The sequence below is a fragment of the Balaenoptera borealis genome (genome assembly GCF_965194805.1).
Source record: "Balaenoptera borealis genome assembly, chromosome: 13".
In the NCBI taxonomy this organism is placed as follows: Eukaryota; Metazoa; Chordata; class Mammalia; order Artiodactyla; family Balaenopteridae; genus Balaenoptera; species Balaenoptera borealis.
In genome coordinates this window covers 28,295,111-28,309,212 of record NC_138870.1, presented here as the reverse complement: position 1 = coordinate 28,309,212, position 14,102 = coordinate 28,295,111, and the positions used below count along the sequence as shown (strand labels likewise).

Below are 14,102 nucleotides of genomic sequence, written 5' to 3'. Positions count from 1 at the left end.
GATTGTGAGCACAATAAATTGTATCATTTAAATCAGTACTGGTAGTGAACACGTACTGATTTCTATGCATACCTGTTTTCATGGGAATTTCTTATACCTCCATCTCTACACATTCTCCTTTTAAAGCTCAGTGTGAACCAAATCAGTTTTTCACCTATGCTCAGAGAGTGCTAGACGCTTGAAAGAAAAGATGCTTCTCTGAATGTGAATGCTACTCTCTTCTCTCTAATATAAGCAGGTTATTTAAAGGTCTTGTTTGTTTGTTTAGCAACTCTCTATCATCTACTTACCATAAGGGAAGCTGTATTTTTAAACGTGCCCAGATACCGGTAATGGAGTCACAATAGAGGCTTGTCAATTTGATTTCATAACTATATTAAATTTAACCAATTGGGTAATAAAGCTGGTCACAAAGAACTGATTATGGAAATTAATTTTCTATTTTTAACCCTAACAATATTTTATTATTTTGGACAACACTTGCATAGATGACCAGAAATCAAGATATTTTCCCACGAACAGCTGCTTAGGGATCACATCATTCAGATTAACATTCAGAATTGGAAAGAGAGAAAATTACATTTCCTGTGAGGTCTGCACCTCTGCAGTCTTCTGAGCAATTTGGAATCCTTCCATCAAAACCAACCCCCCTCGTTCTCACCCTCCCACCCTGCCCCCACAATTGCTTTGACCTGAATTGCTTGTTATTTGAGGAGGATGGAGTTCTGTAACTGCGTCCTTCATTTCCTTTAAAGTGGGCTCCATAGATGTCCACAGTGTTCTTAGAAGAAAAGGTTTGGATAATGTTGCCTGAGTCAGTATTATTAATAATTTGAAATAGTCCCTAGAAATCATTGCCTTCTTTAGGAAACAGCAAAAGCACATTATGCAGTGTGTAAGTGAAATGAATGACCAGTTAAAACCACAAAATGCCATCATGATCATCCTCAGTGGCTGGGTCAATCAAAAATAACCAAAAAAACCCAAATTCAGTACCCGAATAAAAACTCTTAGATACAACACAGTGTAAATTAAAGCATGCAAACTAGTTTATCCCTCTTTCTACAACAGATTAATTCATGAAAATGTGTGAAAAACAAATTTTGTGACCCAAATTCTAGTTTTAAAACCGTATCTCATTTTTGCATGTTGCTTTACAATTTTAAAAGTATTTGAATGTATGCTTTCTCAGGTAAACCTCTCTCTCAGCAACTCTGTTAGTAGTTGGAATTATGGGAAATAAATCTAGGTGATTTGTCCAGACACACAGAAAGGAGTAGAGTTGGAGGCTCCAGACCAAGTCCACAGATTTCTTCAGCTTAGGGAAGATACCTACATACTTCTGTGATGTACAGAAGCCCTTTGAAATATAGTCATGCTCTAATTTTCCATGTTAGAAAATGTGGATTTTTATGTTGGATTTATTTAAAGCAGTATGTGCCTGTATGTATAATATGTTTTTGTTGCTTTCTTATTTCTGTTTTTGGAGAAGGGCATGGCTGAGTTATTTTATATGTTTAACTGTCATATTATTATGTGTTTTATTCTCTGATTGAACAGAAAATAATGACTTGCCTTAAAGAGATTAGTTTCCATTCTGATTAATATTTATTTTTTAATTCTACCGTTCAAAATTTCTTTAAAATCTTAGAACACAGCTGCTAATTCATTAATCCACTATACTGATCTCAAACTCACGACTGCCTAGGCAAATTAATCTGCATTATTTGCTGTTTAAGATTGGCATTCCAGAGAAACCATCTGTTGAGACGTCCTGCAGGTTGACTATCAGGAGTGACAACTTTTCTTGAACAGGAGGAGAGTCGGTGGTTTAAAGATCTAATCTTATTTTATTCCCTGTTACCAACTACCTTGTAGTTATTTTGGGAACCAGTAAATCAGTCTCAATTCTTTCATCTGAAAACTGAAGGAGAAGCTTCCTTATAAGGATTTATGTCAGCAAATAAAGAACTTTTACAGAGTATTTGGAGTTGCCCAGGTAAAGGTTCTAGAGGAAAGAGAATGACTGTTTTTGGTTCTCACAAAAAAAAACTATGATAATAATAATCTCTCCAGGGTTTTGATAAATGGCAATTTCAGAAGAGCCACAGTGCAGTCAAATAGTAGAGATCAGTGGAAAGGATGAGCCCAGAGTTCAAACCCGATATTAAATCTCTTCACAATTTGAAGCAAGTAATTTGTTTCCCTCTTTTTTAAGGGACATGCTAATAGCTAACTCTGCATCACAAAGTATTGAAAAATAAAATAATTTGAGCTCCCTAAAGAAAAGTAGTATTGAAATGTAAGGAGTTGCTTTAAAAAGCTACCAGCCCCAGCAACAATGTGAGTTAAAGAATGTAAACTAAACATTTAGCCTCCCTTCCCACACCAGCAAGACCCTTGCAGCCCTGCCTTCCTGATAGCCTGGGGTGGGGGTGGGTGTGAGAGAAGGAACAGTGGGGCCCGAGTTGGGGACTACAGACAGCCTGGGCAGCCTCAGCAGGAGCCTCAGGCAGGCATTGAGAGCTAGTACTTAAGCCTCTCACAGCTTTTGCTCTGGGGTGGGACAGAAGATTCCTTTCCCTTATTCAATGTCCAGGTTCCAGGCATCCTCTGTCATTGAAGTTAAAAATTAAGGGGCTGCCTGACCTTTTGCTAACCCTTGAGAAGAAATCAGGCCCCTGGAAACAGGAGATGACTGGCTTAGCTCAACTCTTGTGGTCTTTAGGGTGACAGTTACAAGCCTGCAGCTGCCTCCCCCAAGACCCCTTGAGGCCTGAAACTTGTTTACCAGCCAGATTATTTGGTTCCAGGAAATAAGACACATATACAAACATAATTTGGGATGGATTCATACTTTTTAGCTCTCTGGCAACAACACTCTCCATTCCCCCTCTCCCTCAAAATAACTTGTGAATCTATTGTCAGTTAGACTCTATAACAATTTATTGGAAAAGTATGTTGCTATGTTCCAATTGTACTGGAAAGGGTCTACCTGTGTTGTTTTATTTCCAACATCTTTCACAAGTCTCTCAAGCCTGCAAGAGTTAATTATTTTATTTTTTCCTCTGATTTCTAAAAGAATGCTACATGACACAGTAATTTTGGTTAAAGTTAGGGAACTAGAAATTACCTAGGTTTTAGAGATCTTTTATTATTTTGATTAGGCTTTTTTTTTTTTTTTTTTTTTGTAGGGTGGCGGGAGATCACAAAAGAACAAACAAAAAGCTGGGAGCTTTTTAAGCTCAAAGAGGAGCATTTTAAGACTTGCCTCAGTTGAGAGTCCCTGCAGGCCCCACAGAGCTGAGCAGGAAGGGCTGCCTCCTGTGCAGTGTCTGCAGGAAAGGGCTGACTTGTTATACCCCAAACTAAGAACTAGCCGGCAATTCGTTTGTGGTGTAAAAGTTGATTCCCTCTTCTGCCTAACTCTCATGTTGCCAAATGCCTCAGGCCCAGGGTTGGCATTTTTCAAGCTGATCCATGTTTTCTTTGAGTACACCGACCCATTATATTTATTGCCTTCACCTACATCCTCTCAGGAAGCTTCAGAGTTCCTGCCTTGGGTATTCCTCTGACTTACCGAACTGTTAACTGTAATTAACATTTTTAGATTTTTGTGAAAATCTCCTCTCTCCTTTCTTCCCTTTTCTCAAAAAAATATTTTTAAATAAATATTTTTAATTTTAATTCAACTTTTATTTTGAAAAGCTTGTGGAGAATGTTGTCATAACCTGCAATCATTTGCCATATCCAAGGGTCCTGTTAACCTAGCACTTAAAAAACACTAATGTAAATCTAGTACTTGTCATTGACCTTAATTTTTTTTTAATAAATATATTTATTTTTTTGGCTGTGTTGGGTCTTCGTTGCTGCGCATGGGCTTTCTCTAGTTGCGGCAAGTGGGTCTACTCTTTGTTGTGGTGCGTGGGCTTCTCATTGCAGTGGCTTCTTTTGTTGCAGAGCATGGGCTCTAGACGCGAGGGCTTCAGTAGTTGTGGCACGTGGGCTCAGTAGTTGTGGCTCGCGGGCTCTAGAGCACAGGCTCAGTAGTTGTGGCACACAGGCTTATGTGCTCCGCGGCATGTGGGATCTTCCCGGACCAGGGCTCAAACCCGTGTCCCCTGCATTGGCAGGTGGATTCTTAACCACTGTACCACCAGGGAAGTCCCGACCTTAACTACTTAAATTTAAAATATATTATTGTTATATAATCTTTACTGATTGGCCCACTTATATTATTTTAATATATGCTTGATTACAGGAAATCTTCACCGAACTAGCAGTGTTCCTGAATATGTCTACAATCTACACTTGGTTGAAAATGATTTTGCTGGGGGACGTTCCCCTGTTACTAAAACCTATGACATGCTAAAGGTAGGATACCAAAGAGTATAACCCTAGTTACCAGGTTACCAAGAAAACATTTTTAAACTTCTGTAGGTTATTTTTTAATGTTTACCGTTCTCAAGTATTACCATTTCCTAAATGAATTATGAGAAGTGGACACCATGGAAAACTGGAAACTTTAAACAGTATTAAATCCTGGTGCAAATAACTAGACAACCAAGTCTTGTTTAAAAACAGATTTTACCCAGAAAGGAGCTGACTTCTCCGTGTGAGTCAGAGAAACCAACACCTTGTGTAATAGTCCTAGAATAGTTAATCTTCAAGAAAGATGAAAATTGATTCATGCCTCATTTAAACTTTATTTCTCTCTTGTGCAGACAGGCACAGCTGCCCCTTATGAAGGTCGCTGGGGGAGAGGAACTTCGCAGTACAGCTCTCAGAAGTCAGTGGAAGAAAGGTTCTTGAGGCAGCCTCTGAGGAGACTTGAGATTTCCCCGGACAGCAGCCCTGAGCGGGCCCAGTACGCACACAGCGAGCACCAGTCCAGCCAGAGAAGCCAGGCCGGGCACACCTCGCGGCAGCAGGAGAGCAGGAGGTCCACGCTTCTCGTGCCGCCTCGCTACGCCCGCTCAGAAATTGTGGGTTTCAGCCACTCCGGGGCGGTGGGCAGACAGCGCCACTACGACACGTACAGGCGCTACCAGTACCGGTCTGTGAACGACGCCGTCTTTGACGGCGCCCGGGTCCACCCGGTGGTGCTCACGTACCCCAGGCCTGGGACCAGCCACAGCCTGGGCAACCTCCTGGAGAAGGAGAACTACGTGACTGCGGGGCCTGCCGCGGGGCAGGCCAGGCCGGCGTCCGTGCAGCGGGGCACGCAGGGCCGGGCGGCGCGGTCGTCCTGGCATCAGAGCTCCTTCCATAGCACCCGCACACTGAGGGAGGCCGAGTCCGGCGGGAGGAGGACCCACATGACCGTGGGCCAAGTGGCAGCAGGAGGAAGTGGGAACGTGCTCGCGGAGAGAAGCACTTTCACCGACGCCCAGGCTGGGTGAGTCCCCTTCTCAATCTGCAGCACAGTCGGTGCCAGCACATTCTGTTCCCACAGCTCTTACCGTGTGAGCTGGCGCTCCTGGGGCTGCAGAGAAAGGCTTCCAGAGATAAGTGATTAAAACAATGACTTCTCAGGCAGCTGCCTAATTGACAGATTAGCCTGTTTGCCTCAGGGGCAGGGGCCAAGCTACCTGCTTGTATGGCAGCTCTGCGGGGGAAATGTGACTTTTAATCCATCTGTTCCAAATTAGATGCTGGCTAAAGGGATGGCTGCCCCTTGGCTATATGAAAATCTACTTTGAATGAGAGCTAACTCGAGAGTAGACCAAGAAATGGATAATTGCATGCATCAGTTATTCTCAATCATTCCTTGAAATAAAGGAAGGAAAAAGGCAAAAGTGTTTATTCCTGGTGCTAAGAGTGAACCTCAAATGCTGTTTTGATAACACTACCACAAAAAGATGGAGCTAAGCAAAGGCAGCTAATTTCTAGATGTCTCTTTCCTTCCTTTTATACCTAATAATTTTACTTTTTGATTCTGGTATCAGTGATTGGAGGGGTTTTGTTTTGCAATACTGAATAATTAAAATAATTGAAGTTTCAAATTCATTCCTTTGCCTCTCCTATTTACTTTATACCTTGACTAATCTAGTTTTTGGAACTTTAACCTTTATTCAAGTTTGATGCTGGAGCACAAATTTCATAAACTGAGGAACTCACTAAGAGAAAGGTTAAGAAATGGATGGATGATTACATCAGTAACTCCCAAAATAATGATGTGGTATCATTATGGTAAAACATTAAATACATGACTTTTTAAAATTTCTAATGGAATTTGTTACCTTTAATCATCCCTTTAAGTGAAATTGTGCAGTATACTCATTGATTAGGTAGGCACCAGTGAGAAAAGATGTTAGGGCTGATCTAATCTTGAAGCAAGAAATATTTTTTATAAAGCAAAATTGAGCATCAGACTTCTAACATTTCTTGTAGAAAGCAGATCTTTGTCAATATGGACACACTTATAAAGAAGAAAAATACATGAGGTAATTATTTATGGAGGAAAAAGCTGATCAAGTCTTTTAAATGGATAATTCAAGATGTATTAAATGCCTACTGTATTCTAGGATTTGTGCCAAGCATAGTTTTAACAAAATGATTCTAACAATAACAAAACTATTGTGCCACGTTCTCCAGCAACTGGCATTCTTCTCTTCCTGCATCTCTGTGTCCCCACACTGCTTCCACCACCTTGTCACTTCCCAGCCTGTCATCAACCCACTGCAGTATGGCTTTAGTCCCCACCATTTCACTGAAATAGGCTCCCCAGAGATCTACCAATGACTGCCTTAATGCTACATCTGAAGCAGTCCTTATATTACTCAGTCTATGGACAGCATTTGACACCACTATCTGTGAAATTCTCCCTTCCCTGGGTTGTCAGGGCACCAGCTTCTCCTGGTTTTCTCTAGCCATGTCTTAGTCTTCTCTGAGAAGACTTTTCTACATGCCTAAGGAAGTCATCTTCATCAACCCTTCTCTTCTGGTCTTGGTGCTCTTCTAAAGAGGCCCTGTGTACTGCACTTGTATCCTGTGATTCCCAGTGTTTTATTTTCAGCTCTGTCCTCCATCCTGAACTCTAGATCTGTATGTATTTCTAACAAAGTCATGGACTCAGTATGTTCAAAACTAAATTTATCTGCTCTTCCCTACCCTCTACTCCTATCTTCTCATACTAAAGTCCTATCTTTACAAACCTGGGAGTCACTCTTAGCTTTTCCCTCCATAGTCACATATCACCAAGCCACATTTTATTCTCCTTAATGGGTCTTAAATTTTTACCCTTCTTTCTGTCTCTATTGCATAGGTCTCCCTGCCTCTGGTCTTGCTCACTCAACCATTCTCTAGGACCATTAGAATGATCTTCCCAAATCTGATGATTCCTCTCTCCAATTTATAACCTTCCCATAATTCCACCATATTTTTGTGCTTTTTACCATGGCACACGAGGCCCATGTTTTCAGCTATGCTTATCACTCTAGTCTCATCTCTTTCTACTGTCCTCCACCCATCATCATCACCTTCCCCAAACACATCCCCAAACAGTCAAACCACCTCGAACCTCTTTTACTTCCCTTAATGGAAAATATTTATTCACATATTTTCTTTCTTTCCTCTTTCTGCCTTCCCTTCTTCTTTCCTTCCTTTCTTTCCTCCTTCCTTCCTTCCTTCTTTTCTTTGTCTGTCTGTCTATCTATCTATCTCCTCCCAGTAGCTTTGGCCGGCTACTCATGATTCTGGATTTATCTGTTACCACCCTTTCCCTGACCACTCCCCTCACAATCTAGTTTATGAGCCCCAGATAGCTGTACTGTGTGGGTGTCTCTACCAGAATAGTATATTGTGGTTATTGGTTTTCTTATCTGTTCCCCGTCTAAATTCGAGTTATTGTTTTAATAGGGTGGATTTTATTACAATAATTGATCATATTTCAAAGACTAGAAGGAATACTTGGGATCAAGAAATTTAAAATAAAGGGAAAGAAATCTATTCTTGATGATTCCCAAAGTTACCATCCTAGAGACCAGAAATCATAGAAATGAACACTTCTTGAAAATTTTGCTATGTATGGAAAGGAAAGGGCGTCAGGGATATTTCCTATAATGATCAAGGTGGCATCCATATCTAATTCCCTTCCTCCTTTGGTGTGCCCCATGGCTCATTTCAGTTCCCCGGGCTGCCCCCTGAGAGCTCTGCCCTTGAGAACACACACTCTGCTCTCCTTTGTCTTGCAGTATCTCACATTTCAAACTCTATCCAGTCCCTATATTTGGAAACTGCTTTTTTATGTCTAGTGAAAGTCCCACAGGTAAAGAAGTGTTCTTTCACATTTGTGGAACACTCCTATAGAGTAGTTAGATAAAACTATAAACCTACATAATGACATAAGGTATTAAACAATGGATCTTTGTTTCTAAAAGAAGAATGGCTGGTCAGTTTCTAATGCAGCTGAAAATCAAAACATTGGAGTAAAGAGAGATAGTGAACAGCTGTTCTGAATCAGACTAATGAAAAAGGTTTAAGAAATCACCAAGTAAAACACTGTAGATCAGTTTTACTGAAAATATGATTTCTGTACCTATGGAAGACTGGTGGTTCAGCAAATGAATATTAGGTTGCTCCAGTGTACCCAGCACTGCAGTAAGCACCATAGAGGATCCGTAAAAAAGAAAATAAGACACATCAAGTGCTAGATTGTACTAGTGTCTATAGGAATTCAGAGAACAAAAGAGTGATGTATTAGTAGAGGGAGAGAAAGGTGAGAGACTTTATCTCTGGTAGGATCACCAGTCAACTTTGTGACACATAGCAGCACAGAGCAGAAAAGATGTCATTATAACTTCCCTTCACATCCTCTTAATTAGCAACCTCTTTAGTTCTTTGATTCCTCAGGTCTCTTTTAATTATATCTTTCTTTCCATTTCCATTTTTAACAGCCCAGTTCACAACTTTATTGCTTCAGCTAAGACTCTTGTAGTGCCCTCAAAACTGTGTCTAGAGACACATATCCATTCCAAAGTCATCTTTCCAAAGCAGTGCTTTCATCACACCTAAAATCTTTGTGAGGTAGGGCAATTTGCATTTCCTAAGCATCTGACAACATGAGGGAGCTCTTCATTCATCATCTGGTGTTTGCTTGGCCTTCAGAGCTATTCTAATATCTGGGAACCAACCTAGGGCAGGGCTATATTGTTATTGGCAGGAATGAGGTTGCTGAGGGATTGCACACCTAAAAAAAAAGGACCGTTTTTAATTTTTTCGTATAATATCTCATATTCTGACCAGTGATATTTTACACTGCTTCCTCTTTACATTTTTGTAAAATATATATTGATATCATATTAACATATTAACTAAAGTTGTTGAAAACACTCACTTCTGGAGAATATGCTCAGTGGATAATGGGGCCAAGGAACAAATGCTCATCCTGATGCTTCCCTCCCCAACCCCATCTCCCAAGCCACATTTCTACAAGCTTCAAGAAATGTTTTGTGGGTGAGCAGAAAGGGAAGAAAGAAGGAGGAAAGGGAAGCAGGGAAGGAAGTAGGGAGGAAGAGAGATTGAGGTGAAACCAAGCAGGACCCTGCAGTGCCTTGCCTGGGTGCAAAATTCCCTCCATATCCCACGTTTCTTGTTTGAAGAAAGGCTTTTATCTCCTAGGCCCTCTCTGAGTTCCAAAGAGCAGGCTCAAGTAGTTAATGATTAGAACAATGGAGTCACAGGACTCCTGGTTCATCCTGAAGGGATATAGATAACAATCTAACACATATCTCTGAGTTGTTCTGCAGAAACTAGGACTGCCACTCATTGTGGATAGTGACTGTATGCTGACCACCAACACCTAGACCCCATACTGATTGGAACCAGAGGTTGATTGTTGAGATTCCTGGAACATCATCCTGTTACCTCACCACCATCAGAAGAATGTCCACAAGCTGATCAGGCACCCTGCAACCCTCACTCCTAATTTTGCCTTTAAAAACCCTTCCCTGACAACCATCCGGTCTTTTGAGCATGAGCTGCCCATTCTCCTTGCTTGGGTGCCCTGAAGTAAATGCTGTACTTTCCTTCACCACAACCCTGTGTCATTAGATTGATTTTGCTGTGTGTTGCACTAGCAGACTCCGATTTTGTTGGGAAACAGGGGAGGAGTGCTGTGGGAGAATAGAGGAGGAAAACAATAGCTCTAGCTGGGGGTAGGGATGCAGGAAAGATTTCACAGAAATGATGATATTTTAATTGAGTCTTGAAGAATTAAGAATTAGGTAGAAGGGTGGGCTTTCTAGAAAAGTCAGAGAGAGTGGCTTGTGAAGAGGCATGCAGTGTTTAGAGAAGGATTAAAAGTCTGGTGTGATTGGAGGATGGGTTAGTCCATCAGGGGAGGGAGAGGAGATGGGGTGGAGGATGGCAGGAGATGGAGTCAGACTGAGGTCAGAACATATGCCATGTTATAGAGTTGGACTTTACAGACAATAACAAAACAGGAAATTGATGCCCTGACAGCTGTGGCAGACCTTCTTGTTGAGGAGGTCTTCGTTATGTTTGGGAATTGTTTTTAATGATAACTTGAAGTAGCATTAGGTTGGCTGGTAGTGAATGCAGAACTTCTTTGTGAATCATGTTCAGGAATGGAATTATTTGTTGGTGTTAGAGACTTGGGAATTCAGACTTTCCTGAGTCATTTATGGCTTATGAAGTACACTAATGGCTGAATCTTTAAAAAAAGAAGTGTTAAACAGCAGGTTATTCTTAGGTTATGAATGATCTTTCATTAGTTTAAACACCTGTAGTGGTGGATGGTAAAAGACTTAAAACTAATTTCACTTTTGATTTTCCTATAAAGGAATTGGAGTCCATGCATATGAAATATTTCCATCTCTTTTTTTTTTAAAATAGATCTTTATTGGAGTATAATTGCTTCACAGTACTGTGTTAGTTCTTGTTGTACACCAGAGTGAATCAGTGAATATGCATATACATGTCCCCATATCCCCTCCCTCTTGAGCCTCCCACCCGTCCTCCTTATCCCACCCCTCTAGTTCATCGCAAAGCACCTAGCTGATCTCCCTGTGCTATGCTGCTGCTTCCCACTAGCTAACTATTGGAAAACAGGATGGAGGTTCCATCTCCTTTTAAAAGGGTGTTTATATTAAATAAAAGTGATTCAAATTCTAGTTTTAGTGAAAATAGCCTACATTTTTACCAATTAACTTGATTGCTAAGTCCCAACAGTTTAAAATATGAGATCATTATATAATTCTCAGTATAGATGCCAGAAGTGCTTCATTTTTAATACCCTTATACTCATGAGGTAACACTTCTGTGTTTGAACATGTGTTTCAGAAGCAGTGGGAATTAGTTTTTAGTCATGAGGCCCATTACTCTTATCCCCTCACCTGTGCCACACCCACTCACACACAGCCATTCTCAACATACACATGTTCACCTCTGTACACAGGTGCATGTATTGGTGGGTTAGCCAGCTATAAGAGAGAATTTCCTCACTGTTCTTGCTAGCAGATACTGGAAAATTCCCTCCCATAATGTCTTAGGAGTCTCCATTACCTGAAATGAATCAGGTGTAGCCTTCTTTGAAGCCAAAAAGAGTCCTAGGTTACCTTTAAAGTATGTCTTTAGCCACAGTCCTAACGTGTTGCCATCCTGAGTGTGGTTTCTCTGAGGCGATACGTAAGGAAGTGCAAATGTGCAAATGTGCAAAAGAAAAAAAGGAAGTGCAAATCCACCTTGGTAATAGGCTGTCTAACCTAGTCACCTTCTAGGCAGAAGTAAAAGGGGAGGAAAAAAATGCCACTTCTGTGAGGCATTTGGGAGGTATTGTTTTACACATAGCAATTTTATTTGTTCTCTGTAAATTATCCTGTCTGTATCAAACTGAGTTGGATTTCATAACACTGTACACACCTGCAATTAGTAGAGGACAAATTATGCTACTAAATAGACGTAAACTGAATGTCATTACAATGGCAAAGCAAATGGTAACAGAATGTTTATAAAATTGTCTTTTAAAAGGGCTTTTTATTGTTGCATGTAATCATTACCTTTCCTGATGGATTCTGTCACACTAGCATGACTTATTTTAACCAAACAAACTCAGTTTTCCTGGCTTGTACTGTTTACATACTACTATATTCATCAAATAAGAGCACTTTTAGAATGCTTCTTTTAAAGCTTATTTTCAGGTGAAATAACAGATTTTGAGCAGCTGTGAGAAAAATCTAATGATTTTTGAGGGAAGGTGTTTAACTTACAGGTGTGACATTACCAGGGTAGGAATAATTTTTAATTTCTGTGACCAAATTTCTTTTAAATTTCATGTAAGATACATACTTTTCTTAAACAGAGTTAAGTTTCTTCTTAATTCATTGGTATCTTCAGAGGCTAGTCTGACCAGAGCTGGAGTGTTTCTGCAGCTAGCTTCCTATACCTTCTGGCCTCAGAGGCTGATTATTCCTTTGGCTGAAGAGGAGCCAAGGCTCAGATGTTCTAGGTGCTTCCTGATAGTAGCCAAGTCATCGCTGGAGGATCAAGTTGACAGGAGAGGGCAGGTTTGGAATTTTGCTGAATCTGTGACTGTTTGTCTAGGAATGCAGACACGGAGATGACTCTGGAGCGAGCAGTGAGTATGCTTGAGGCAGACCACACGCCGCCGTCCAGGATTTCTGCTGCAGCTACTTTCATACAGCATGAGTGCTTCCAGAAATCTGAAGCGCGGAAAAGGGTGAGCATATCATATTAAGTCTGATGAAAACTAGCACACTTTCACATCTATTACAGTGATACTGCAAACTGAAACCAATTTTAATTTATTTTAATTTTTGAAAATCTTCATTGAGTTATGTCAATCATAGCTCAATTTTTTAAATTAATTAAATAAATAAATAAAAATAAATCTTTATTGAGACCTTTTAATTTAAAAGGAAATATACACTGATTGCCAAAAAAAATTTTCCTGCAATCCAGAACTTAGAATGTAAATCACTATACATACCTCTCCCTTCTTTGTCTGACCCTTTAGAACCATCCCCAGAGATAATTGTTTGTATCAGTCTGTGTAGTTTCAGAATTTTCTGAGAGAGAAAGGGGGTGAGAGAGAGAAAATGAGTGTACATTTTAGGCTATTATTTTCTACGTTTAAAAAAAATATTAAATGTAAGCAATGTGTTCCAATTTTTGTTTTCCTTAAACAATTTCTTTAACATATTACAACAATGGTTCAATGGATAGCTTTGTACATGTATCTTTTGGCATTTCCACCAGTGTTGCTATAGGACAGATCCTCCAAAATGGAATCAATGTTCGTTTTAAAAAGTGGTACATTTGTGGGGGGAAAAAAATCGTAGTTCAAAAAGGTATGCAGTGAAAAGTAAGTTTCTCTCCTACTCCAAACCCCAGTCTACCCCCCATTTCCCTCTTTCTCTATCAACCTCCCATTCTCACTCCTCCTCCCTCCCTCCTTCTCTCTTTGTCTCTCTCATCAATTTTGGGGTATCTTTCCAGAGATAGTTTATGCATGTAGAAACAATTATTGGATGGGTTGGTTGAATATCCTTTTTTGTTTAAAATAAAATCACAAATGGTAACAGGTTATTTACAGTACTCAGTACTTTATGTTTTTATCTAACACTATATCTTGGAAATCTTCAGTATTTATTAGCCCTACTTCATTCTTTAAAACTGCTACATAGATTTCTCTTGTATAAGTGCACCAATTTTGTTTGTTCAGTTTTTTAACAGACTTATTAAGGTTCAAAATGACAAAGTTTTGACATATGTTTTGATACTGTGAAACCATCATCACAATCAATGTAATGAGCATATCCATTACCTCCAAAGTTTCCTTGTGCCCCTTGGTAATCAATACATCCCACCCCTACACAACCCACTTCCAGTCCCCAGGCAACCAGTGATCTGCTTTCTGTTACTATAGATAAGTTGAATTTTCTAGATTTGTATATAAATGGAATCATATAGTAAATATGCATTTTTTGTCTGGATTCTTTTACTCAGCTTAAATCTTTTAAGATCCATCTGTGTTGTATGTATCAAAAGATGTGTGTGTGTGTATGGCTGAGTAGTATTTTGTTGTATGGATACACCATAATGTGTTTATCCATTTACCT

The 14,102-nt window shown here is 40.0% G+C and overlaps 1 protein-coding gene across 3 annotated transcripts in view; it reads left to right on the top strand.

Moving 5' to 3' along the window:
• The window catches only part of PKP2 (plakophilin 2), a 95,569-nt gene that overhangs the window by 9,302 nt on the left and 72,165 nt on the right, over positions 1–14,102 (top strand). For all 3 annotated transcript variants that reach the window (XM_082352145.1, XM_082352144.1, XM_082352146.1), the window contains exons 2-4: positions 4,262–4,374; positions 4,725–5,398; positions 12,565–12,700. In XM_082352145.1, coding sequence (XP_082208271.1) covers positions 4,262–4,374; positions 4,725–5,398; positions 12,565–12,700 — 923 coding nt within the window. The remainder of the gene's footprint in view (positions 1–4,261; positions 4,375–4,724; positions 5,399–12,564; positions 12,701–14,102) is intronic.